The 27,418-nt window shown below is 36.7% G+C and overlaps 1 protein-coding gene across 16 annotated transcripts in view; it reads left to right on the top strand.

Moving 5' to 3' along the window:
• The window catches only part of DLG2 (discs large MAGUK scaffold protein 2), a 1,037,827-nt gene that overhangs the window by 397,879 nt on the left and 612,530 nt on the right, over nucleotides 1-27,418 (top strand). For 11 of the 16 annotated variants that reach the window (XM_074917850.1, XM_074917842.1, XM_074917820.1 and 8 more), the window contains one exon: nucleotides 2,244-2,324. The exons of the other annotated variants lie outside the window; for them this stretch is intronic. In XM_074917850.1, coding sequence (XP_074773951.1) covers nucleotides 2,244-2,324 — 81 coding nt within the window. The remainder of the gene's footprint in view (nucleotides 1-2,243; nucleotides 2,325-27,418) is intronic. 16 annotated transcript variants of the gene reach the window in all.

Below are 27,418 nucleotides of genomic sequence, written 5' to 3'. Positions count from 1 at the left end.
TATGGTCTTACTTTGAAAGCAAGCATATATATATATTTAAAGAAAAAAACTAGCAGAGAGGAATGTGCCTTTTGCTGTTAGCTTACTATTAATCATCTGGTTCCCAATTCAAATTGTTGAAATTACCAGGGAGTAAGCTTCTCATGGAAGCAAGCTATGGAATGGTAGCGTGTAGGGCTGGAAAGGATTTGTGTCAGTGTCTCAGCACTGAAGAGGCTGAGGATGAGGCAGCTAGAGGCTTTTTTCACAGCAGCAAATTTAGGATGATTTCTCTAGATTCTGTCCTTAGTGGAGACAACTGATTGTTATTCCCATGTAATATCGTGGGTTTGGTATTTCCTAGGTTGTGATTTCTGAATCCCTCATCACTCTTCTTCTTCTTCTGCAGATTTTCTTTGCCTTTTTCAGTACCTATCTTAAAACATAGTACACCCAAAACGATACAGTTCTGCTGGTGTCTCATCATCAATGGTTACAGCACAATAGTTATAACCCATGTCCTTATACACAACAATCATTCTGTTCCTTACTCACTTGGTGTTTCTTCCATCAGAGCAGTGCTTGCTCCTCTGTGAGCGTTTCTTCTGTTTATGAGCCACACATTCCTTTTCAAAAGCCTCCAGAACCAAATCCACAAACTAAACTACATAAAAGCAGAAGCTCGCTGTGGTCAAAATGCATCATCCTCAGTGGACTTGTCCTTTAAATACCTCCCAGTTGCTCCTGGAAGGCTTGATCCTGATTTATGGGCATCCATGGCCACTCCTTGTGCTGTAAAAGAAGCTACTTTAGATTTTGTTATGTCAAAAATCCTGTCCATATGAGCTCGATCGAATATTTAGACCTCAATTCATCCCACTTCACTAGGGAATGCATCCTCCAAAGAGTGACTCAGTGCATTTAAGCCCTGAGCCATTCTCGGGAGTTTCCCATGTCTCAAAGGACTCTGCTCCTAGCTGACACATCTAAATGCCTGAAGTTTGACAGCACCAATATAAGCCTCAGTTCTTAAGAATAGTTGTATGACAGCAGTGATCCTTTTAAGAGGAGCTAGAAGGTTTTTTTTTCCTTAGACTATACTTAACGTTAAAACCTGTTATACCTTGAGTTTTTTGACAACTAGTAGCCATTCTTTATACCAACAATCTTTCAAGACTTCCCTGAATGACTTGTTGACCTAGTGGTTTTATGTTTGCTGTTAAAAAAGACTTAATCTTGCAGGGGAGAGTGAAAAAGTGTTACTTTTTTATCCTTTTTGTTTTTAAAAAAATTGTATTCTTTAGTAATATAGAAACAAAAAGTCTCTGAAGTAATATACTGCAAGGCAGTCAGCATTACATATGTGTCATATTGAAAATGGCCTTTGTAAAAATGCTGTTCAGTACCTTAGGCATTAAACATTCTGTAAAAAAAAAAAAAAAAGCTATTGGATGCATAGCTACATAGCTACAGACATGGTAGTTTTGCTCTCAACAAAAGCTGTGATCCTTGGAACGTTAGTCTCCCTTTTACTGACAGAGCTCTTCCAGATTGTTGTTGTTTGTTAAGAACTCATGTGTTTTCTACAACAGCATTGACTCATGCCTAGGTGGGAGCCTGAATTCATTGCAGATTTTCCATTTCACAAAAAATTAAGCCTGACATTCATTAAAAGCAAATGTATAGTCTCCTACTGTTAAAACTTCACAAATGCATAGTGATAATTAGAGTGGGTTTAAAATTTAGAAGCAATGGGGTTATTTCTAATTTTAGCTAGAAAGAGGTGGACTGTCAAGAGAATGTTTATTTATTCCTTATAGCCTTTTAACTTGATTTGCTAATAATTACTTGAGATTGATAGATGTTGCATACTAAAAATAAACTGAAATACAGTAGTACATTGTTAATTCCTGTGAAAAATATATCTCTTGCTTGTTCTCCCTTGAAGAATAAATAGGTATTCCAGAGATATTTATAATCAATAATATGCACTCACATTTTGAATATTATATAATATAACGCTATTTCATTTTTGTTAAAAAGTGTCTGGGCAATTCAGCATGTATTAACACCAGTTTACAGCTTGAAGGGAATAGGTGGCATGTCAGATTATTTCCCAAAGCAGTTATAGCAAAAGTAAGCCCCCAGCCCCCCCAAAAAAAGAACTTGGGAAGCAAAAACACACAACTAAGTACCATATGCAAACACGATGAAAAATCTGAGTTTGGAACGTGTCCTGAGTAGATGTCTCTATGTACTTCCAGAAAGGCCAAGAGGAAGAAAATCCCACAGGTAGAGGCCTTCAGCTGGGACCTTTTCCTGAAATGGAATGGACTAATACACAGGTGAGAGTAGTGAATTTGGCTGTGAGAAGTAAGTGAGGAAAGGAAATAGTTTCTGGATTGTTGCTTCATAGTATTGCAAATTTTTTCTCACCAATGTTCCCCTAGACCCAAAAGCACCCGTTTCAACTAAAAAAAATATTTGTGTGAATCCTTCAATTATTGCCAAGATGCTGTGGCATGTAAGATACTTCAGCTACTGATCAAACAATTTGGCCTATCAAGAAAACAATTTGTCCTCACCTGACTGTTGATATTTGAGGAAGCCAATGATACTTCATGGTAGTCAATGGAGAGACTTTTCCTGCATGCAGTTCTTCTCACCTGTTTTGGATGTATCCTTTAGATGGAGGTGGGTCATGCCCTGAAAATGATTGTCTCTCTCCATTGTCTAGACACTCTTTACAATCAAATAACAGATGTAAATGTCTAGACTTTAGATATCATGTGGTCAGGAAAATGTCACTTTTAACTTTTTTCTAAGATAAATAAAAAGAAATTTCTTGTTATTGTCTGTTGGCCTTGTAGAGATACAATCAATCTCTAAGGTATAACAAGCAGGACCAACATGGATATAGGACAGGAAGACTGAGTATGTTTATGTAGAATAGTGCTGCTATCATGGACCTGAAGAGCCTGAAAGACAAGAGCTTTGTTAAAGATTTTTTGTTCTTTTTATCAAAGAGAGTTTTTGATAGAGGAGTTTTCATTGAAAGCAGTAGTACAAAAAAATCCTCCAAATCAAACAAAAATGCCTGTGATGCTATTGCACCAGGATACTAACCTCCATAAATTTCTGTTATCAAAATATTCAGTTTAGTTTATGTTGCATTTGTGTACTCAGTTTTCAGTGTATGACCTCCCGCCATTATGATAATAGACGTGTGAGAAACTTGATATTTTGGTTGTTTGCCAGCTGGGTCCTTTGCAATCTCAGGAGGAAGAGAAGGCAGTTTAAGATATCAGGATAATGCACACTAATGGGATATTTCTGGTAAAAGTAGTCTAAAGTGATATATTGTTGATGTCCAAATTGCTATCCTTTGATTTCAGAGTTAACAAGACACTGGGATAAATAGGGCAGATGACAATTCTTAGTGACCCTTGCACAGCTCTCTGCCAGCTGGATATCAATTTGTACTGGCTTAGGATGTCTAGGTAATTTTCCTAAAGGTAAGGGCCAGAAGTATGTGGTACTTAAAGTGGCAACCCAGGATGAATTCAGCGGCAAATATAATGGATAGGACCCTTTACGGTATATATCTGGACACTCAATTTCTGCCTCCTAAGATTTTGTGAAAGGTTTAATGAAGCTTATTTCTTATTTTACTTTGGATGCACATAACTAATATTTGCTGCTTTTTTGTAACACCAAAAAGAAGAAGTGAAGCTAGTCAATCACTGTTTAATTAATCATGTCATTTATTCATGCAAAGATGAACAGAAACTCTGATACCTCTTCAGTACTGAGTGGCACACAGTAGGAGGGAAATGCTGTTTGCTCTTTAACAAGCCCATATGGTGGTAGGAGATCCAGTGTCCCTACTATGCAAACAGCACTGAATCTTTACAAGCATGTTAAACAACATCTGCCAGTGATAAAATAAGTAAAGCAGAAGGTTCATTGCTTGATAACTTTCACCTAAGAGCCTTAAAAAAGGAGGATTTATTGAAATATCTTTTATATTCTAAAGAGATGGAGTGTGAGTATCATGCTATTATTTTTACCTTTTATTTTCAAATAATGCTGTCAGCCCTGGAAAAAACTATTGGAATGATTAATGAGGATTTATCTAAGAATAAATTAATAGTAGGAATATATTAATGGTAGTCATCATAGTTTTAAAACAAAGCAATTATGTTAACTAAACTTTATTTCAGAATGTGAATTTGCTTAATGGATGGTCCTAGGTGTTGTTTAGGCTTTTGTAAGGCATTTGATTTAATTTTACATTGTATCTGGTATAAATAAATAACAGTATACTTTATCAAAATAATATTCCTTAAGGACTGACATCTCAAAGTACTAGACAGTAAGAAATGACCCTTACACAACAATTTTGAGGGTTAGTCTTCCACAATTTAGAACTGGATGTGAACAACATATTTCAATATTTTCACAAATCATTTGGAAGGCAGAATGAATTTTTGGAGGGTTAAATTTGCAGATAGATGATCCAAAGATTGAAAAAGTGTGAAAAAAAGAAAACACATTAGTCAGAGCAATTCACTTGTAGTCTATCCTGGTAAACAGAGCCCACACAAACAAAATTATCATTACCTAGAAGTATTGCACAGCCAGAAGGAAGCGATGCCAGCCATAACATACACAGAGGGGACCCCTACAGTGGAAATAAGTGACAGTAAGAATGTTCCAGAGGAAAAATAAGATAACTCAGTAGGGCTTGTACTATGAACTTTAAATGTTGTGGTTTTTTTGTTTTTTTTTTTTTTTTTTTTTTTTTTTATTTAAAAAAGACAAAGTTAAGAATAATATGGAGGTTTTGTTAGTTTGTGCAACAGTGAGGTTATGGAAATGACTGTCAAATTTTGAAGTCTATACTTTTAGAAGATATTAAATATATATAAAGAGAGGGAAAAGAGAATAGAGTGGAGAAAAAATTCTTCCAGAGAGAGATGTGACTTAATGACAGTGTATTCCTGTGTGGAGACTGGAAATAAGAGGATTCTTCAGAGTAGAAAGGAAAAGCAAAATATGTACCAGGGTGAAAGAAAACAAACGCTGTGCAGGAGTTTTTAGCAGTAAGAATATAGGAAAAATTATCAAGGGAAGTGGTAGATTTCGATCTCGTTATGTTTTCCAGATTAGATGCTTTTCTGAAATAGATATGCACACTTCGGTTTGAGAAGTTATTGATGTCAGTGTTATGCGCTGCAGTACATTAGGCTAACCTCAGTGATCGAATGATCCTTTCTGCCATAAACCCTGCATCTTTTAGGTGGCTCTACTTTGCTCCAGCAGAGACAGCAACACTTCTTCAGCACAGGAATGTGGGATTAGGTTATAAAGTTGAGGGAGATTCAACTCATATAACTAATGCAGTTTATCACCTTCCTCCCCAGCCAGTAGTTCAAACAAAGAAACGTGGAGCTGTATTACTTGGTCTAATGAGAGCATTTACATCCGTTTTACTTCCTTCCCATAGATCAATGGAGACTAGCATGGCTTTCCTCATTTTACATTTTCTTTGGCCTGAGATTTGCAGCTTGCATTTTAATGCAACCACGAATCAATCAATCTCTACGCAGAAGCTAGAAGGCATGCTACATACAGCTACATTTGTAAATTTTGCTGTTGGCCACTTACCTAGAAAGGCTCCTCACAAAAAATAAGTGACACCTGTATTCTTTGTCATCCACATTTATGTTATTAATGTCTCAGGGAAAAAAAAGTCACAATATGTTATGAGATCATTGAGTTCACTTTGTTGTGGTTTTGTTGAAGACACGTCTCTTTTTTTTCCCCTTTTAAATCCATAATACACCAGATCATATAAAAAGCTCAGTACAGCCATCTCCTGGCCTACATGTGTGGAGGATGAAGTTTGAATCCATCCAAGATAATTGATTTCTGGATTAATTTTCTATATTTGATTTGTAACCTGTATTACCTGAATTCTGATAAAAACCAGCAAGGTTTGGTTGAGTGGGTTTGATGTTGTCTCAGTGCTGTGTGACTACCATCTACATATCAGTGATATTTTGTATAACTGGTTGAAGATCAGATGGTCTTTAAAATGAGATTCTAGATTTAAGATATGTTGTTTCAGTCCTGGCTTTGCAATTAGTCTTTTGAGTCATCTTGGGCAGTTTGCTTCATTCACTTTGCCTTTGTTTTCCTACCTGTAAAAAGAGAGATAACATTTTCCTTTCTTTTGAAAAGTGCTTTGAGAAGCATCATACTGCCTGAAGAGGACTACTTTTATCTGTTTTAAATATAACTAATTCTTTATTGTACAACCATTACACGTATTCTGAGTGGTGAATGATATGTTCTCATACAGTAATGTTCTAGAACCTTTAGAGATAAGAAGAAACTGAGACCCACTAGACTACAAGTCTATAGATGCAGCGATCAACTTCTAGAGAAAATATTATTAAAACTAGCTTCGTTTTGTCCCCCTACTACACCCCATTCAAGCATTTCTTTTCTAGCTCCCTGCTTTGATTTACAAGTAAAATGAACTACCTTCACTCATTCCCCTCCTACTTACCTACTTATCTTTCACTGGGAGAAAGTGACTGTCCTCTCCAGTTAAGCAAGGATAGAAGGGTCCTTTGTTCAATTGTGAAGTATTTAAAAAAAAATCATTTTTATACATTTTGTTCAATTCACTAGCAAAGTCTGTCTTTGTCTATGTCTAAAAAAAAATTTAATGGCTAGGTAGCTAGGCATCTATTACTTTGGCCAATTCCTGATGAGAACTGTTGAGCAGTGGTTTATGTCTGTTGTCTCTTGCTTTACACTCAGACTGGAAACTCTCTGAAGTTTGGCCACTCCGTTTTTACATTCTGGATTTGCTGAAAGCCTTCAACACTAGGATTCCTGTCCTTATCACTGACACTGAGATGCTATAACAATAGATATGGGGCTAATCAGAAGTTAACTTTCTTTGGATAATCTTAACTTTTCAACAGAGAAAAGGGAACTGAGATCCTGTACTCCTTATTGTAATGTGAAAAAGGCAAGTAGAGAACAAAGGCAGAGTTTGAGTCTCAAAATCTGATTGTATTAAAGTCGAATTTCTCTGATGTACAGATCCACTTTCTTTGTGTACTCATGGACATATTTATTAACATAGCTATTTAGCTTTTTCCCCTGCTAAGTTTTCAGAAATGAGTCTTTGCTTTTGCCTATATAACCCTATAGAATTATGAACTCACTCATTTCTCTGCGAAGAATTTTTGTTGCTGAAAATATTGCATGAGTATCAGGAAGTCTAATTTTGACCACTGTTTCTAGATGAACAAATACTTACAGAGGTAGACAACATTTGAGAGGCTTTATTACCAAAGATCTTTCTTCTGGCTTTAATGCTACTGAAAATTGTCTTTGTTGTTAAAAAACAGGAATTTATTTACATTTAAAAGGGACACCTATTTGTGGGCAATCTTTTCAAAGTGAAAGTCTTTAAGTTGTTGTGTGGCTTCTATTAACAGTCATCATTGATATTTCTTATAATATTAGAAAAGTAATTAGGTAAACTGTCTGTAGTGGCCCCGGCAGACACATTTTATCTGAAGTGATTTATTTCTGTATTTTACTTTCCTGCATAGAAGAGTGCTCACTAGAGCTTCCAGTTACCAAAACTGAACCCTGGAGTCTTAAATAATCTTACATCTCCTCTTCAATCTTCAGCAAAGGTAACTGCTGTTTTTAATCCTCAGTTAAGTAATTCTCACATACTTTCCTGCAGAGATCTAATATTAATATCCAGATAATGTAAAAGAAAACTGAATATACAGATAGTAGTTTTGCTCAACAAAGCTGAAGAAAATAGTGGTAGCATCAGTATTCTTATTGCTTGTCAATGTTATATGGGATAAAGTGAGTGCTGGAGCTTGAAATGAGTTTTTCTTGATTTTTTCACTCCTGTGATGTAATGCAGCATGGGCTTTTTAATTTACAGCAACAAAATAGTTTGGGGTTAAATGTTACAGAGTCAACGAAGAAGTTGTTCTGCTTTTAATTGATGCTGTGACCTACATTGTTCCCCAAGGCACTACAGACATTTTTTCAGAAAAGTCTCCTGTTAATTATAATTGTATTCTGTGGTGCTGGGTCAGTTGTCATTTCCATTATATAAACTTTATAAACTAAGGGGGTTTAGTTCAGTTATTTTAAATCACATTAGGTAAAGATTTACCATTGAGGCTGGTAGCTCAGGTATAAATGTTTTCTGAGATGATGGTGGCTCCAGTCTCAGAGTCCCTTCTGTACAAATCCTTGTAAATTTTGAGTTCTCCACATGGTATCTGTGTAGTTGTGCAGTTGCTGAAGCCACTTCCTGAATTCTTGAGAAACAAAGCCAAAAGTGCTGTATATTTGTGTCAGCTTAAATACCCATAGCCTCCTGTAGTGCAAATATGTGGTCCTGACCGTCCACTAGCCCTGGTTTCTGGAGGAAGCCCTGACCTGCCTGCACTGCTGAATATACTCCATATTTCCTCCCAGAGGAGGCCACGTCCCTTCATGTGTCCTGTGGTCCCTACACCATCTGCCTCACGGAAACAGTAACATGTATATTGGTAACTTGGGTGAAAGATGGCTTACATTAGTGCAGAAAAGTCAGTCAGCCCTTTTTAAGGAAGGGTAAATTTATTTCTCATCCCTTGCCAGTAAAACTTAACAGTTGCCAGACTTTAATTATAGGCCCTCTGCATTCCTACATAGAGAAGCTTATGTGGTCAAGTTATAACAGCAGACCGTTCTTAACTTCCTTGAGAGATTTCTTTTTCCCTCATGACAGACATAATATTTTTTATTTTTATTTATTTTTTTAATATCAATTTACCCTGGAGGGGGCTAAAGCATGCTTAGTTCCATTATAACCTGCTTACTTGAAACATCTAGGATTTCTTGATTACTTAGGTATAAAGTCAGCTTAGGTTAGATAAGCAGCTAGCTATCATGAGAGCTACAAGTGCTTCCCAACTCTGAAAGACTGACCCAGAGCTTCTGAGGCTAAAGAATCAAAAAAGCAACAATCTGTAATCTTGCAAGTTATTGGACAATCTTTAAATTGAGTGAAGTCACAATTACACAGCAGTAAAGAGCTGAGAAAACTTAAAAAGTCTGGTCATAGTCTGAATTCACTGCCTTTTAAGATCTTTTAAACTTTTTGCAGCTAAAGGTAATTTTCCTTCAGAAACATAAGTGCTTTGACTGCTTCTGGAGACAACATCCTTATTAAATACTTTAAAATGTTATTTTTCAAAGTCAAAAAGTTGGGATATCCCTGAGCATTTGGAACAATTGATGTAATTATTTAGCTCTGGGCATAAATTCAGAAATTAGTCATATTCAACTTGTAGCTTAAAGTAAAATAGTTATTGCAGTGGAATAATCTTTCTGAGAAAATAATTTGTTGTATCTTGAACTGTACTCCTATGTGCCTTTACATTGATGTCTGCTGCCTCAGTAAACTTTCCTACTTAATTTTGTAATTTATTCAACCTCGAATTTAGGGACTGAAATTATTTTTCTCTTTGCCTCATAATTGCAAATCTTCACTAATTCAGAAAAGCACAAAGAATGTCATTAAATATGACCTATATAAACAGTGTCTTTAATTTTACTGGTAATATATGCCCTTTCTGTAGATAGCCCAAAGCCTGTTGATCATATAAACTGTTTCTAGGAGGTTTTCAGCTACAAGTGGAACTCTTTTCATATGTTATTGAAAAAGTATTTCCCAGGGTAAAAGTGATTGTGATAAAATGATATCTTTACAGTACAGAGTTGTGTTTCATGAAAACAAATCAAACTGTACTTTTTTCTTTCTTGGTTCAAGAGAGAAATGTAGAACTTTCCATAACTCCAAGTGACTATGCCTCTGGAAAAAAAAATGTTTGATTTACATTTTTTCTTGATGATGGACTCTAGTTAAAAACTTATTTTTATTCAGACCCTTTATTCAGTGAAGTACTGAAAAGAGATATAGGAATTTGTAGACAATTTTAGAGAACAAATAAACAGGTTAAAATAAAAAGCAAACTAATTAACTTGTCTGGCCTCAGCTTCTACCATTGGAGACTTTTTTGCTGGAATGCCTTTGGCACCCAGCTCTCAATAACAAAAAAGCAGAACTTTTATCTTGTTCTTGCTTACAAAAAAACATTGGTACAGATTGCATTACGAATGAGGAATGACTGACTTTAATCTGTAGCTAAAGCCTGTAGAAATTTTAGACATTAAGGAGGAGTTGAATTCTGTAAAGCACAGACAATTAAGATACCTTTCCATGTTCAGCATCCTGAATGTGAGCCAAACACGCTCTTTATTCCAACTCTATTTAATAAAAATAAAAAAGTTGCTTGATTGTCTAATTCAAACAGAGAAAACCTAGAGAATTAAAAAAAATATATACTTTTACTATAGGTTGGTTTATCTACAAGGCAGAGTATTTTGTTGACAGATAGAATATGTATAGCTTCTTTACTACTTAAGCTTTCAGTGCTGCTACAGGTTTTAATTATCATGGAATGAGCTGACTTAGATCTTCCCACGTGCATATTAAATTGTAATGTATTCTCCTTACCTAAGAACAATTATAGCTCACTTTGGCCATAGGTATTTGAAAATTGCAAGTTTTGTTTTGACAGATAAAACTTATCCTAGTTACATATTTATAACCTCAAAGATGCAAGAAAATATTGCTCATTCTAATTTCTGTCACATATTCAAAGGTTTCTGTCCCTTTTAGTGACCTTGAAGGCCTCCATCCCTTTAGAAATACACAATTTGGCTCATTGAACTAAATTTCCAGTGACCAGTTTCTTCCATTTTGCTTAGAAGTTCTGTCAAAAGAATTGTTCTTTTCTCACCTCAAATTGTTCTTAAGTTTAAATTCCACAGAACTTCTAGATCCCAAACTTTCAAAGCTCCCTTTGAAGGTTTCTAAAATAATAAGGGCCTGAAATTATTTCTAAAATAATATAGGTCCTGAGCTACCTACTTTAACTTTGAAATTAGTTCTACTTTGAGATGGAGTTAGACTACATGGCACAAGTCACTTCCAGCCCAAATTGTAATTCTATAATTCTATGATTCTGTGACTTTCACTGAAATTTATTAGGGATTGATTTTGGAGAGTGAAATTACAGACTAAGAACTAAACATTGCAGGCATCCAAATTTAAAAATCTCAACCCCTGTTTCCTAGCCACACCTTTGTTAATGTTTAGTTCATCTTTTCCTTTCCTGTTTCATTTTCACTCCTACAGTGCTAACCTGCTTTTTTCTGGTGTATGTACAGATTTGTAAGAGAAATAATAAATGTGTTACATTCACACAATCAGAATTACAGAATCATCTAGGTTGGAAAAGACCTTGAAGATCATTCAGTCCAACCATTAACCTCACACTGACAGTTCCCAACTACACCAGATCCCTCAGTGCTATGTCGACCCGACTCTTAAACCCCTCCAGGGATGGGGACTCCACCACCTCCGTGGGCAGCCCATTCCAACACCCAACAACCCCTTCTGTAAAGAAATGCTTCCTAATATCCAGTCTAAACCTTCCCTTGTGCAACTTGAGGCCATTACCTCTTGATCTATCACTTGTTACTTGGTTAAAGAGGCTCATCCCCAGCTCTCTGCACCCTCCTGTCAGGGAGCTGTAGAGGGCGATGAGGTCTCCCCTCAGCCTCTCTGCTCCAGACTAAACCCCCCCAGTTCCCTCAGCCACTCCCCAGCAGACCTGTGCTCCAGACCCTGCACCAGCTCCGTTGCCCTTCTCTGGACACGCTCGAGTCATTCAATGTCCTTTTTGTAGTGAGGGGCCCAAAACTGATCCCAGGAATCGAGGGGCGGCCTCACCAGTGCCGAGTACAGGGGTCAGATCCCTTCCCTGTCCCTGCTGGCCACGCTAGTGCTGACACAAGCCAGGATGCCATTGGCCTTCTTGGCCCCCTGGGCACACTGCTGGCTCCTGTTCAGCCGGCTGTCAATCAACACCCCCAAGTCCCTCTCTGACTCAGAAATCTTAAAATCTAAGCCAGAACTTGTAAAGAAAAAATAATCTATTTTTCAAGGAGCTTTTCATTAATCAGTACTAACAAAGCGTGCAAACTCAACTCCTTTCAGAGATTTTCTTTCCCTGCTTTGTTTATCGCTGTTGTGAAAACTGGGAACTGGAGAGTAAGGCAATAGCATCATAGGAGCACAGAATGAAAATGCAGGCCTTCTCCCAAGATAGTTTACAAATTAAGTAGAGGGAAAAATAAAAGAAGATGAAGTAGAGAAGAAGAGGTACAAAAACATACTAAGAAAACAACAACTATGTATAATTTTTAATTAATTATTACTCCAAAGAAAGATGACAAGAAAGTAGCTTCGTGGGATGTTTTGCTGTCAGATTCCAGGTGCCATTCCTGGGAGCCTGGTGGGAAACTGAACTTGCACAAGATCCAGTTTTACTCTGCTTTGGGGGAAATCTCTGAGCCCTTGTAACACGTGCAAAAAAAAAGTAGGTGTTCACTTACATAAGGCATCCAAAAGTACCTACTGGAAGTGGACACAAGGCCATTGTCACATGATCTTAATGTACCAGATGCTTTAGGAAGAAAGGGATAGAACTTCTCTGACCATTCTGAAGAATTTATTAACACCATTTTTACCTCTGCAACACAACCATATGGGGAAAAATAGTTCTTTCCACTGTGAAGGATGTAGGTTGTGCTCCCTAGGCCAAGAGGTAATGAACCAGGCTAAAAGTGTACTAACCACACATTTTCCAGGTGTTCATACTCCTGGCAATAACTATTTTTCATTTCTCCTGCAGATGCATTAGCAGGGCTTTCACAAGGCCATTTCAAGCAGTAATGGGGAAAAATGCTAGATCTATAATAAATGGCTGAATCTTACTGACTCTTCCCCAGTGAAATGGAAAAACAGGACAACTGTAATTTGGAGATGTTTGGAGTCTGGTATCAGCAGGTAGAAATTTTACCTACGTTTACAGAGTATAAAACCCTTCCTATAACTTTTGAAACAACCAGATGACTTCTTGAGTTATGAATCAAGATTTTTAAAAAATCTTTTGAGGGTTTAGTATTTTCTGCCTTTCTTCCTAGTAATTCAGCAGTTTAAATTAGGTCATTGCTGAGCAAATTCCAAAGTTTTTCTATGAATGTCAGCACTTGCCACCTTTAGCTGCTGGGAGAAAGGTAGCTTTTGAACAAGCAGTTGATCTTAAAGAGTGAAACCTCTCTTCTTAGGTTAGCTTTCTAATAGCACTTTTAAATGTTTTCCTAAGGTCTGTATATTGTTGGTAAAGAGGATGACTTATGATGAGAATGAGTGACAATGGGTATATTGGGGCAGAAGACAAGGAGAGATTGATGAGAAATTACAGAAACATACATGAAAAGGCTCTATAGAGAGGCACCAGATGGGGGAGTGAGTCTGAACAATGTGGAAAACATATTGGAATGGAGGGAAAGAAAGAAATAAAAAGTATTAATAAATTGCCTATGGAATAAGTGTCTGCTGTTTGCCAAGTAGAGGATATATGATGGTAACTGGCTAAAGTTCCTTTTCTCTTGCTTTCTTAGTTTTGTGTTGACTGTATTTCATAAAAATGCAGCAATAATCTGCAGCAAGACTAAGATTGAACCACATCTAAATCCATAGAGTAGCTTTTATTCTTTAACATAGGAAAACCCTCTAAAGAAAGAGGTGGCCTGAGTTTTGTTAGTGTCTTATAGCAGATAACACCAGCAAATTCACATAAGATGCAGGTTTGAAAAGTCAAGTATTATATTATCTAGTCAAGCAATAATATATATTATCTATCAGGTTATCTGAAGAAACAGGACTTTACATGGCAGCTGTGTATAAAATCTTACAGTATATGTGCAGCTGTGGTGGTATTTGAGAACCGTGATTTCAGAAGTAGTTAATATGAAACTGTGAAAATAAAACTTAAATTATATCAAGCTATTGTACATACTGCTGTTTTAGTCCTAGAAATTAGTTGGGTGGTATGGCACAAAGAGGAGGCTTAAACTGTGGCAAAACATGGGTTTTATCCTGGCTTAATGTTGAGGTTAACAGGCAAGCAGAAATCCTCTATGCCTTAGAGTTATGTGTGTTGTGCAACTTATCCTTCATATAGATCTGTCTTCATATGATGCAACTAATTTTGTTGGTCTTTTTCAATATTCTTTTTTAAATGTTTTTTACGATAATGAATGACTCAAGATAAAAAATAGGTTTTATAAGTGGAGGCTCAACAGGTTCATGCAAAGGGACTGTTTCAGAAAAATTAATATACAGGACATTTTTACTGTTTCTGCTCTTCTATGAATTTTCAGATCTCATAAAACAGACTGCCCTCTAACTATAAACATGACCAGGCATCTCATATTCTGGTTAAATAACCCAAAGAATTCATTATCCAAGCAACTGTCTGTGGCTCTTCAATAACAGTGGATTAAAGAACTGAAAACTCATCTAATTGCTTTTTTTTTTTTTAAGAGCACATGAGAACTCATGCCCTTGGCATCAACTTTTTTCTTTTCAGTGGGACTGGCTACTAGCGCACAAGCTATGCCAGTGTAAGGAAACAGGCTATTGCAATATATTCTTAGATTGCTTCAAATAATTAAGTTCTAACTTTTTTTAAGCTAATTCTAGGAAAGAATAGCATGAAACCCTATCATTTAACATTTGGTTTGTGAAGCAAATATTTAAAATAAAATGCAGCTTTGAAATAGTGCTCCATATTACACTGTCCTGGAGGCATTTGTAGGAAGTTAAGAGGTGTCACATAAATAATGCCAGAATTTCTTGAATTTGATGTTAATGAAAGGGCTGAAATATGACCTATTAAAAACAGTGATTTTATAGCTGTATAATATATTCACAAAACAGCTAAATTATTTGCTCGGAATAATTTGATCAGCTGCTTTTCCCTCCCCCTCCCCCCCCCTTTTCTTTTTTTTCTTAATTTTAAATACGGGCGCATGTGACTTTACAAGTGCAAATCAGGCCAAAGTTCTTAGGAGTGAAGAAAAATATGTATCTTCACAGGCTTGCAGAGCATGGTTCAGAGAAGTTAAGCTGTCTCTTTCTGTTGAGCACACATCAGTATATAACCCTATACTATCAAAGGAATTGCTTAGTTCAGCTTATTTACTCTGCTGGGAGAGGGCATATTGGAGTTCAGTCCTCTTACTGTCTTCATTTGAGATGCTCATCTGATGAAAGGAGAAATGATGCAGAACATGTCAGAGTCTTTTACTGATGAACTTGCTGTTAGAAAAAAAAAAACAAAAAAAACAAACAAAAAACCACCACAGTTTCTGTTTTGAAAAGTGTGACACCATGACCTCAACTTTATCCAATAATCAGTTTTGTGCATTTGAAACTGTCAAACTGTGATTGAAAGCTTGATTTATTAGAAACTCTCTAATGTAAATCATCTAATCTGATGCCTGAAACATTTGTCTTGAGCTTGTCATACATCCTTATTACAAGCTTCTATTACAGAAATTTTCTACCACTGTAAGCACTTCACAGATCTGAGAATTTGAAATCAAATGAAGAGTTAAATGGAAATGGAGATGATGGGTAAAGATGTGACAGTCTAGATCACTTGAGCTGCCAGTCTTAGGCTAAACAAAGCTTACATTCCACTTCCAGGTGGAGGAGAAAATGATCGTTTGCTTTCTTGAAAGATGCTTAGTTAAATGTAGCTGCTGACCAACAGTCCTAATCATAGTGAAACCTCTTCTTTACAGGCTTTCTGTGAATTGCTGCACACAAAATGACGTTTCATATACAGAAACCATCTGTTAATTGTGGCTGAGTACCATAAATATGCATGGTACTGTATATACCTAATATGCCTAGGCTGTCTGTAGATCTAATGGAATAACACAGAACATAATTCAAAGGAGGGAGATTCAGAAGTAAGTTGGGAAAAAATGGGTAAGCTTCACAAAGAAGACATGTATTTTCTATTACCTCATCCTTGGGCTTTTGTATTTCTTAGGGATTTGTTGGGGCTTTTTTAAGGAGGGGAATGTGGATGCTGTTCTTACCGTAGTGAGAAATGTGAAGAGACAAAGTTGAGGCAGTTACCTGTTGTGCTGTAATTTAAGCTTTTAAGTGCCTACAGCCCCTGTGGATGCTGGGGTACCAATAATGTCAAATAGCTGTCTCCAGGGAATAAAGGGTGACAATGACTGATTAAATATGAAAACCTATTTGTAAGAGGCACATTGCAAAGTCTGTGTCTCAATTACTTTACAGTTCATCGTGATGAAAAGTAGAGTCTAAGGCTTTGGGCAAGTGGTGTCTCATTCTTTTAAAATGGAATGTGGTTTTAATCTAATTTAATTTTATGAACCTTTGGCTTTAAATCCAGACCTACTAGGTGACAAATGTATTTTTAGATGTAGGAGGGTCCCACAGATTAGAAGCAATATTTTTATGGGTCCTTGGGTATTTGACATGAAGAACATATAAATAGCTTTGTGGGGTAAGCACAAATTTTACAAGGTGCACTAATGTAGATCCATTGGAATGTTGCTGAATACTGCAGCTTTGCTAGTTTAGCCGTGAACTGTTCACTTAAAATTAGTCACTGCTGACACAAAGCTTAAGATTTTCATACTGTACTGTGTAGAGAGATTTATGACTTTCAATTGATGGCTAATCTAGCCTGCTCATTTGTTTTTATCTTGTATTAATATGTTGACATTGGTTCAAAAAGTGTTCCAAAAAGTCAGTAGGGAATTGCACTGACTTCAGTATTCGCTTAGTGAATGCTGCACCTCTGTTTCTGTACGCATTGCCTTGTTAGACTTTAGAAAGAACATTTTATTTGTCTTTAAGAAAATATTCAGAAAACACTATAATGTTAAATATCCCGTTCCCAGCAGTCTCCTGGAGGGAACCGTGTAACTGTACCAGAGCGAAAGAGGAGGGCAAGGCCATATACAGCACAGCTTTGTAACAGGTTTGCACTGACAGTGAGAAAAGGACCCAGTTCCCCTCTCTCTCCCACCACTAATCAGGACAAATTGAGTCTCAACAGCTCTTCCTCACCTGCCTATATATCTCATCCATTAGCTGGAGCACAACAGGATTCCTGAGTTATTGTAACATTGCCAACGTTCATCTCGGTAAACAAAATATGTATTTCACTCTGGTGAGATGATTAAGGAAACCTGAGTGAAAGCATATTATGGAAGGGAAGAGTTTGAAAAAAAAAAAAAAAGAATGCTAATTCTGACATCAAATTATACACTGACGCAGAAAATGAATCAGAGTAAACCATTTCTAGCACTCAAAAGCATGCCAATATAGGGACTGCTAATGAAAATTGGTCTAATAATTTGAAACGCGTGCATATCAAATACACATATGCACTAAAATATTTTGAGTAAATGGAACTTCTATTGGAAATTCTAATCAATGCCTTATTAAACATGTTTACATTTTCAGTCAGATGCACACTATTTAATCTGTTCCACTGGTGGACAACATTTGAGGTTTCCATCTTCCTCATAAATTACACTTCAGATTTTGATGAAAGTATCTTCCTAAATTAAGTATGTTGGTTGCCCATCTCGTTATTTCTCTTGAGAGCGCACTGTTTCTCATTTAATTGCATTTGGGTATTGCTGCATTTGCTTGGTTTCAAATACCGTAATTAAAATAACAACAGACATTGATTATGGCAGACTTATGACTAAAGCTTGTGACAAAATCTTACTAATCCCTTTTCTGCTTACTCAGGCAATTGGTATCATTCTGCCTAAATCCTGATATTTAATAATATATTAAACTTATGATTAAGTTTGTTGTCAGCTAAATAATACTTATTTTTTACATTGGTTATAGCTGTACAGATGCCCAGCAGATTGAGTGTTCTTTTACCAGTATATTCTCATATTCATATATTCTTTGACACCTCTGCATATACTATAAAATACAGGGCGGGGGGGGGCGGGCTGTGATGGTGTCCAAATTTGTCACAGAATACACGTGTTAATATCCATTAAAATGTTCAAAGAGCAATATTCATCTTAGCCTCTACATTGAGAAGATATCAAAGCAGCTCAGCAGTGTGTTATGAGCAGCTAATTGGAAATGTCTGCTTGCTGTTGGTGTCATTCCATCCTTTGAGTGAGATTTTGATCAACTACAAAATCTCACCCAGGCTTACTATTTCTTTTTAATCCTGGCAAGGAGCTCAGAACACATCACTTTATTTTGTGAATGCTGCCTGCTCATAGTGAGGAAGTTCATAAAGACCACACACTAGCAGTTCCCCAAAGGATAAGTTAATGAAAATATATCTGATTTTCTGCTGTGGTACATATTGGGTTAACTGATGAAGATAAATTATTTAATAATCATCTTAGTGAGGATTCAAGATAGAATTAGTGCTATGCTTCTCAGTCTAGTGGCTAGACCAATTTATATAATATATCCAAAACTCCATATGGGTCCCTATTCCAAGACATGGAAATAAAGTGTTTACACTTTTCAGATCATATTCATAAACATGGAATTTTCTAAGAGCAACCTTCATCCAGCCTTCAGCCTGTTGCCTCAGGATGTAATACTGGATTCTCCTTCCAGTGGCGCTGCCAAAAAACCTGGGACTTCTATTTTAACATGGGTATTTCAAGGCACATAATACTGAGAAACATCTGTGGCAATTAATAAAACCAAATTCTCTGATATTTTAACATAGTTTATATATAATTATTCCATGGGCCAAAAGAAATCACAACATTGAGTCTGATACCCTGACAATATTTGTGGAAGTGGACAAAATTTCTTGTCATTTGGTATGACCTCTTTATTGCAGTGATATTTCTGTCATGATGGTTCATCTCTGAAACACTTTCAGGAGATATTAGTGAGAAGAACTTGCTTAATGTACTAGTCAGAGAGAAAGGACCTGATGCTGCCAAAAGAAAACAGAATGTTACAAGTAACTCAAAAAGTGTGGAAGTGGCATGGAAATTAAAAACCAACCTTAACTACAGAAGTCTTCATTATACTAGCTATAATGTATTATGTATAACTATAATTGGGAACATGTATTCCTTCAGATTCTTGTTTGCTTTTGCTGATGTCAAACATTATCCAGATGGTATAGTTCATTTACTGTAATCACCTCCTTTTTATCTTACGCTTTTCCTGATCTGTATTTCTCACAGTCCTTTTTTTTATCTTTTTTTTTTTCTTAGAAAAGATAAAATGTCCTTCATTCTTAGCCCTATTGCCATACTTTTCACTCCCTTAGAATAATTTCTTAATTCATAAACTTATTTTTTCCTTTTTTCTTAAACATGCTTTTTATCTCTGTTTTCAGATTTAATGGTCTGAATGCTTTAGAAGCAAATACTAGTTGTAAAGAATATTGCCTGCTACTGGAATCATTTTCAGATCTTGCAACAGGAAAGACTGTATGCATAAGCTATATTTACTTCACACGTATGAATTCTGAGGTGGGATGCTTATGAACCAAGACATTTTTTATACCAGCCTAAGAAGCACAAAATTATCTGCACACAGTTTGAAGGAGTGATTTTTTTGAGAATCAGTGGAAAGAAAACTATTCTTAATGAGACCAGATAAACTACAATAGAAATTGTTTCCTCTCTTCTTAGTGAGTGTCTTAGGCAGGCGGTGCAGAGGACTGTGTGACTTGGGTAACAGAATGGGTGTAGCATCAGCCAGGGGAAGGGGTGTTGAATTTTTCTACTGAAATAGCTTATCTTTGGAAGCACAGACTGGAGAGCCATGAACTCAGTGTTTATTCTCAATCTCCCGTCTTTGCAGACTTTCTCTTTCAGTATCCACAAAATAAAGACATTATTTGTATGAAAGTTTTGGGATTCCCATTAGCTAATCTCTGTAATGAATGCATAATACAAAAGAATTAACATATTATAGAAAGACACACAAGCACATGATTAATCTCATGTATTAACTTTTATTGTCATCTCCATTAAAATGAACAATTTTAATATCCATGTGGAATTTAAATTACACCTTTTTTTTTTTTTTTTTTTTTTTTTTTTTTTGCCTGGCTATCTCCTAGCACTCAACAGTATAATCTAAATCTCCCTCCATTTCTGTGAGTTAATGCATATTAATGGGTGATATCATCAGCATAAGACTTTAGAGAGATTTAAGTGTATATAGAAAACTTTTCCAGGCATTGTAATGCATCTGACAGGTATCTGAGAAAGAATCAAATCAGCTATTTGAACAGTGCATGTTACTCATAACAAGAAGTAAAAATTAGTGAAACTTCCAGAAAAAAATCAACTGATGAAATTTAAATTTTAAATCAGTATTACCCAGGCACTGGGATTAAAAATGTTGTTTGTTTGTTTGTTTGGTTTTTTCCCTCAGCAATGCTAGTGTCCAGAATGATGATGATGTCCTTAACATCACATCAAGTACCAGTGATTGTTACCACCCCCTTCTATACCTCCATGGCAGTTCTTGCAAATCTTCCTGCTCTGACGATCTAGCAGGTCTTCTCCAACACAAACTCAGGGTTTCCCCACTTGTCACTGTTCCAGGTGCTCCTTCAAGTTTGTGTAGATGATCACATAAACTAACACTTCCCATATACCCATCTATACACTTCATTGCAGGTTTATGCTGTGCTTTTGTTCTCTTCACACTTTGGCACATGCTGCTAAAGCACCAGTTCATCAGAGAGCCTGTTTAAACAGTTTTGGGAAGAAATGGGTTCATGTGTGAATTCAGGGATTTGGTGTCAGTAGATCTTGTGGCAGACGTGAAACACAGGCAGTACACACTGCTGCCTGATCTCTATTCTCCACTCATCAATCCACAGGCAGCAAGATCTGGGGAGTTTAAGGCCAGGAGGGGCTGTAAGAACAGGCTGCTTGAAGAGCTGTTAGATTTAGTCACATTTCCTTAAGCCAGAAACTTGCACTGGACTAAAGAACATTTGTATTTCAAAGACATATCCCCCTGCAAGACCTTCAGTCTTGAAAGGTATCAGGTAACAGAGATGCCATCACTTCCTTGAGCAGTTTGTTCTGATGGCTGCTTTCCCCGCTATTAGCCTGTACCGCATTTCCAGTGTAAAGCTGTCTGGCAGCAGTTTACAGTCAGTGATTCTTATTATGGCTTTTTCTACTATATTAAACACTGCATTCAAATCACTTCTCAGTCATCAGATGGAAAGTTAAACAGCTTGAGCTTTTTAGCCTTTTACTGAAAGAAAAATTTCCCCCATCCTTTGAATAATTTTTCTTCTCTTTCTTTAGGTCTTGTTTACGATGTCCCTATTAAAATGTGGACACCTTAATTTTATGCAGTAACCCTGCATCAGTGTTATGGTGCACTATACTGAAGTAAATTGCTTCTGTAGAGTGCTTACTAATTAGATCTATCGCTCTTCAAATGTACATCTGGTGATTAAGGTCAGTTTTTTCAGAATAAGCGTATAATCATAGAATCACAGAATGGTCTGGGCTGGAAGTGACCTTGAAGATCATCTAGTTCCACCCCCCCTGCCATGGGCAGGGACACCTTCCACTAGCCCAGGTTGCCCAAAGCCCCGTCCAACCTGGCCTGGAACATTTCCAGGAAGGGGTCACTGTCACTACAGGCCCTGGTTAAAAGTCTCTCTCCATCTTGCTTACAGGCCCCCTTTAAGTATTGAAAGGACACACAAAGCTCTCCCCAGAGCTTTCTCTTCTCCCAGCTGAACCCCCCCAACTCTCTCAGCCTGTCCTCATAAGGGAGGCGCTCCAGTCCCCTGATCATCTTCATGGCCTCCTCTAGACCCACTCAAGCAGGTCTGTGTCCTTCTTCTGTGGGGGCCCCAGAGCGGGACACAGTGTTCCAGGTGGGGTCTCACAAAAGCAGAGTAGGGGGTGAGAATCCCTTCCCTCAACCTGTTGGCCACAATTCTCTTGATGCAGCCCAGGATATGGTTGGCTTTCTGGGCTGCAAGCACACATTTCCAGCTCATGTCCAAATTTTCATGATTTTCTTGTTTTATAAACCTGGTAGGAGATTCTTTGCATGTCCACCACAAGCCCTCAATTCTTTCCAGAGTCCCTGTTTTCCAGTGTTCAACCCCTCTTTCTGTAGACTTCATCTATTGTCTTTATTCCTAAGTATATAACTTACTTGTACTAAAAAAAACAAACCAAACCAAACCCAAAGAGGAGTAATTTCAACTAAATTCAAATACTTGCAACATGATGAGTCAGTCTATATTTTCTTTAGTATCAGCGGAGAGAAACAGACACTTTTAAGGTGTTAATAATCTGAACTATCGTAGGCATCTAAAAGTGCCAATTTCTCTCCTTTGACTGTAAAAAGTAGGTAGCTCTTACAGTGACGTGACTGGTTCAGATAACCACAAACTAGGCAGCTCGATTTGGTTAGGTAAATCCCATCCCTTCTGAGGGAACGGACCTCTACAGCTCTGCCTTCAGTATTTTCAACTTTGCTAATCCTTATGTCATCCAAAATGTTCAGAAGTACTTTTATGTATTTCAAATCATTTAATGAAATTGTTCGGTAGTGCAGGACTTGCTGCTAGACCTACAAATCTACATTAGAGACATTTTCATTCAAATCATGTTACTCCACTGTTGATTACTTTTTACATTTATCATCTAGCCAGTTCTTTGTCTGTTAAATCTATGCTTTAATGCTGTTTAATAGTGGTAATTTTCTATGTAGTTCTCATGTAAAGGCCTTTCAGAAGTCTGAATATTTTACATTTGACAGTTATCTTTGTCAGACAAAGTGGTATGCTCAACAGAGAATGAAATCAGGTTTAGCAAGACCTGTTTTCCATAAAATCTAGGGCAAGCACTTAGCAACGTTTTTAATTTCTGTGGAACAGAAAATCTCTGATTTCTGTTGATGTGCCTTTTCTAATTTTCCAAAGACCACATATAGCAACATAATTCTTATGATCCTTCATATTCTTGCTCTGTAGTTTTTTATATTCCACTATTAAATTCCCAATAGATTAACCTGAACGTCAACTGCAGCCATAATACCATAGAAATTAAAATCAATATGAGAATATTTTATTAGTTGCTTAATATAGGAATAGATAAGAAACGTTCACCTTAGCTATGGATTTTTATCTATATGGATTTTTAACGGCTATAACTCTCCATATAAGTTTAAGCGTATTAATGTAGTTTTAGAGGTCAAGCTGCATTTTTTTTTTTTTCACATTTGAAAGGCTGACACATAATCATCAATCATACTTTGCTATTAAAATCATGGACCATTTCAGCTGTTCAGATCATCTTTTTGACCAGAACACATACAAAGTTTCTTTTGCTTACTTAAATAAGTGATATTTGGAAAGAAAAGGTATATCTTAGTCATCACTATCAGGTCTTCCAGTAGAATGGATTATAGTGCTCAAGACATTGTTCGTGAACTACATTAAGATGTACAACTGCTGTTGTAACTAATAGTGTTCTTGCTCTCAGAGTCCTCTCGAATAAGTTTGGAATCCCTGATATATAAAAGTATATCTTGTCTTTTTTCTCAGAACTGCCAGGGACAATGAAGTACCTTTACTTTTTCTGTTCTAATAGTTCAGGTGACATTGGAGCCAAAGCAGCAACTGGTAATAACTGAATGAAGTCATCCAGACTAGACATCTCTCCACTTGTTTCATCCAGACTACCAACTTACTCTGTTTTGTGTTCTGAAAACACCAAATCATAGTGATTCATTGGTTTCCATGGCTTGTGAGCAATATTTTTTATTCTTCATGACATCAGTCTTTGTATTTTTTATATCCTCATATAATAATTCCATGCTTATGAGAAAACTGGTGTTCCTTATTTGCCATCATAGGTACATTCTCTTGCCCAAAAGAGCTGAGCCATGTGCCAGAGAGAGATTACTTAATATGTAAAAGATGTTTAAATATTCTTCCAAAATTGCAGAAACAAGATTTTATGGATAATTTAATTTCAAATTCGTGAATAGGCTTTGAGTTGGAAAGCTATCCAGATCTAAATTCAGCCTTACTTTATTTCTTTAAAAAATAAAATGCGTATTTAATCACTTACTATTCATTAGCTTCATGTTTTCTCTCATTCTATAAGATTTTAGTGGCTATTATGGATTTTTTAAAGTCAATAAAAATAATGCGGTTATATTATGAATATATGGGAATTAATTTCCCTAAACGCCCACTCCTTAATCATCCTCTCCGATATAGGCCTTTGGCTTTTATTCCTTCTTTCAGGCACAGAGCTTATTTACCATTTCTGAGAAATCCTTTAGAGGTTGTGACTATAAATACTGCTAGTGCTTCCATTTTCAAGACAGGCATAGAGTATGCATCTACTTTCTTTCAATACCGAAACATCAGAGTGGTTTTTATTTTTCACCATCACCATATGTGTCACAGAACTGCTGAACTGGAAGGAACCTTGTGAGGTCTCGGTCCCAACCTGCTCTTCAAAGCAGGGTCGAGACTGAAACCAGAGCAGGTTGTTCAGGCATCCAACTACATCCCGAAAACCTCCAAGGACTGAGATCCCACAACCTCTCTGGACCCCTGTTCCAATTCGTCATTATCTTCATAGTAATTTTTTTTTTATTATTATGTCCAGATGGAACCTCCCCCAATTCAATTTATGACTGTTGTCTATTATCCCACCAAACATCTGAGTAGACAGCTTGGCTCTGCCTTCTTGGTTACATCCTTGCAGGTATTGAAAAGCTGCCTCTAAAAGTTCCCCCACTCCTCCTCTTGCTGTTCAAAGGCAGATGTATATCAGTTTCTTTACTTTGTGGAACATTTTCTTCAAGCTTCATTCATGCTAATTTGCATGAATTTCACACACTTTTTTTTCCTCAGTTATGCTACAGAATGCAGTCGTTTCTATTACTTTTAATTTATTAAGTCCAATTATTTTTTCTTGGAACTGACAATATCCTAAATGAACCAAGTTTTTCAGATCCTAAATTTTATTACTCATCCTTTAATACAACATCTAGTTATGCTCTGTTATTCAAATCTTCATTTCGCCTGAATAGCTTAACAACTTTTGTCAGTTAGATGTTAATTATGCTTGCAGTAATTGACCTTTGCACCTATACAGTGCAAATAGGTGCGTATATGTAAATTACGACTTATAAATCTTTCAGAAGGCCAGCAGCATTTGACACCAACTATACATCTTCTGTCTCTCTTCTGTGTGTTTTGAGCTAATAAAGCAGCCGTTTGACTTGAGTTACAATATTCAAAATACAAATATTTTTTGTGTGTAATTATGATGAATATATTAAAATGCAAAACCTAAAGTGGTCCCTTAATATTCTGCTTTGTGTCTGGACCCTCCGTCTCTTATCCCATAGCAATGACAATTTTTGTACCTTTTATACAGATCCCGAATTATCTGCTGGGTTTGGTTGGTTTTTTTGTTGTTTTTTTTTTTTCATTGCTCCAGCTAATGGAAAGGAATGATGATATAAGAATCTTTGTTTTCCTTTTAAAGGAGAATTTCTACTCATGATGACTGCAAGAAAAGACAATGAAAGCATGACAGAAAACATCAGTAAATGTTGTTTCCTTTACATCACTATTTTTTAATATTTCTGTCTTGTTACAGTATTTTTAGATGAGGGTGTTTTCTCTAATGTTAACATATTTTAAATAAAAATATGTATTTTATTCATTTTTTTAATTTTTTTGACTGCAACATTTAACTCAATCTAGATAAAATGGCTTATATTGGGTAATTAAAATGATAGTAGTTGTAAAAAAATGGATTCTGGGTATTAAGCTTCTTTCATTTTTACATTTTTTTTGAAATAATGAATGGAGCAGATACAGCTAATGTTCTTCCCTGTGCCATGGGAAATGCTGGCTTCTGGAGATAGGAAAATGATTTTCACAGTGTAATGGGCTCCTCCTTCCCACATGGCAGAGCTCCAGGCTTTGTGCTGGCAGCAAGCTGAGTGCAGGGAAACTCAAGCTAAGAGCTTTGTGGCAGATGGAGCTAAATGTCAGCACCTCAGGCATAGATTTTCCCAGTGCTGGGCAAGCACAGAGGGAGCCTTGGGATGTCAGGACCACCATCACCTTCTTTTTCCCCCACAGCCTGAGCTTTTGTAGGGATCATTCCTGCATCACATGGTGCAGTCTCCCAGCTCTTCTGCAGGTGCTCTGTAAAACTGTCCAGTGTTAGTGTCATGCCAAGCTCCGTGTCCATGGGCTCAAATAGCTTTTGGGTTTCTTCCACCAACAGGCGGATTGGGATAGTGAAGAGAGAGATGCACAAATTCATTAAGCCGTCTCTGCCAACAGCTGAGGCTGTGTCCTGTGTAGGTCTGGTAGTGGTTGGCGATTAGATGTTGTCTGCACCAAGGAGAGCAGCCTTTGTAATCTGGAAAACAGCAGACTTGGATGTTGTGGAGGAAATGTTGATTATTTGTACCATTGGTCACTAATGAGATTTCTGCAGGTCAGCTAGGCTCTCTAGCTCCAGGACAACAGAGACCACAGGGCTGACTTAGATTATCTTGCAACTTTGTGGATATACATTAAGGCTCTTCTATTCTTCATTCCCGTTAGTACTTTTATTTTCACTATTGATGATTTCTCTTTGCAGATTCGTTTTTCCTGTAAGTCAGAGAGTGCTGACTGTCATGCTGGGCTCAGTACTTTTCATCAGAATTGATGCAGCATGAGCCTTCATCAGTGTAGGAAAGACTAACATCTACAGGCTGCATTGAACACCCTTGCACATAGAAAGAAACATACAATGTGCACCGGCCAGTAGATGAAATAAGCTTCTGTAGGTCATGGTAATGCTCTTCCTTCTACTCCAATTCATGTATGGAAATCTTGATTCAGGCCATCTGGGAATTAAGGGAAGTGCTGCATCTGCTTTACAAATATTTGAAATGTCACTGTTCCTCTGAGGAGATTTTGGCTTGCTTGAAAAGTAGTAGTGCAAACCTGCATGCTCATTAATTTACTTTTGTGTTCAGAAATGGAATTCACTCACTGTTAGAACAACCTCCAAAACTTTATTCAAAAAACCAACTCTTTCTGCAGGAGCCTGTTTCTTGGCTTTACATCTTATGTTATACCTGACAGAATGTAATTTATGTAAATAATCTTTCATTGTTTCCTCATTTTGGCAGGACTGTTGGAAAATTGGAACGCCATTATTTCCAGTGACTCAGAACAATGCCCAAAGGGATGAGATTTCAATTTTTTTCCCTCTGTAATTTTCTTTTATCATAAAATTTGCAGGCTTTATGAATACTTTGCTATGCTGTAAAGTTATCGCTACCAGTGATACTATTGTAGAAATGCATCTTTAA

Source organism: Athene noctua, chromosome 1 (genome assembly GCF_965140245.1).
Source record: "Athene noctua chromosome 1, bAthNoc1.hap1.1, whole genome shotgun sequence".
Classification (NCBI taxonomy): domain Eukaryota; kingdom Metazoa; phylum Chordata; class Aves; order Strigiformes; family Strigidae; genus Athene; species Athene noctua.
The sequence above is the reverse complement of the archived record's forward strand: the minus strand, read 5'-3'. Positions and strand labels throughout refer to the sequence as shown.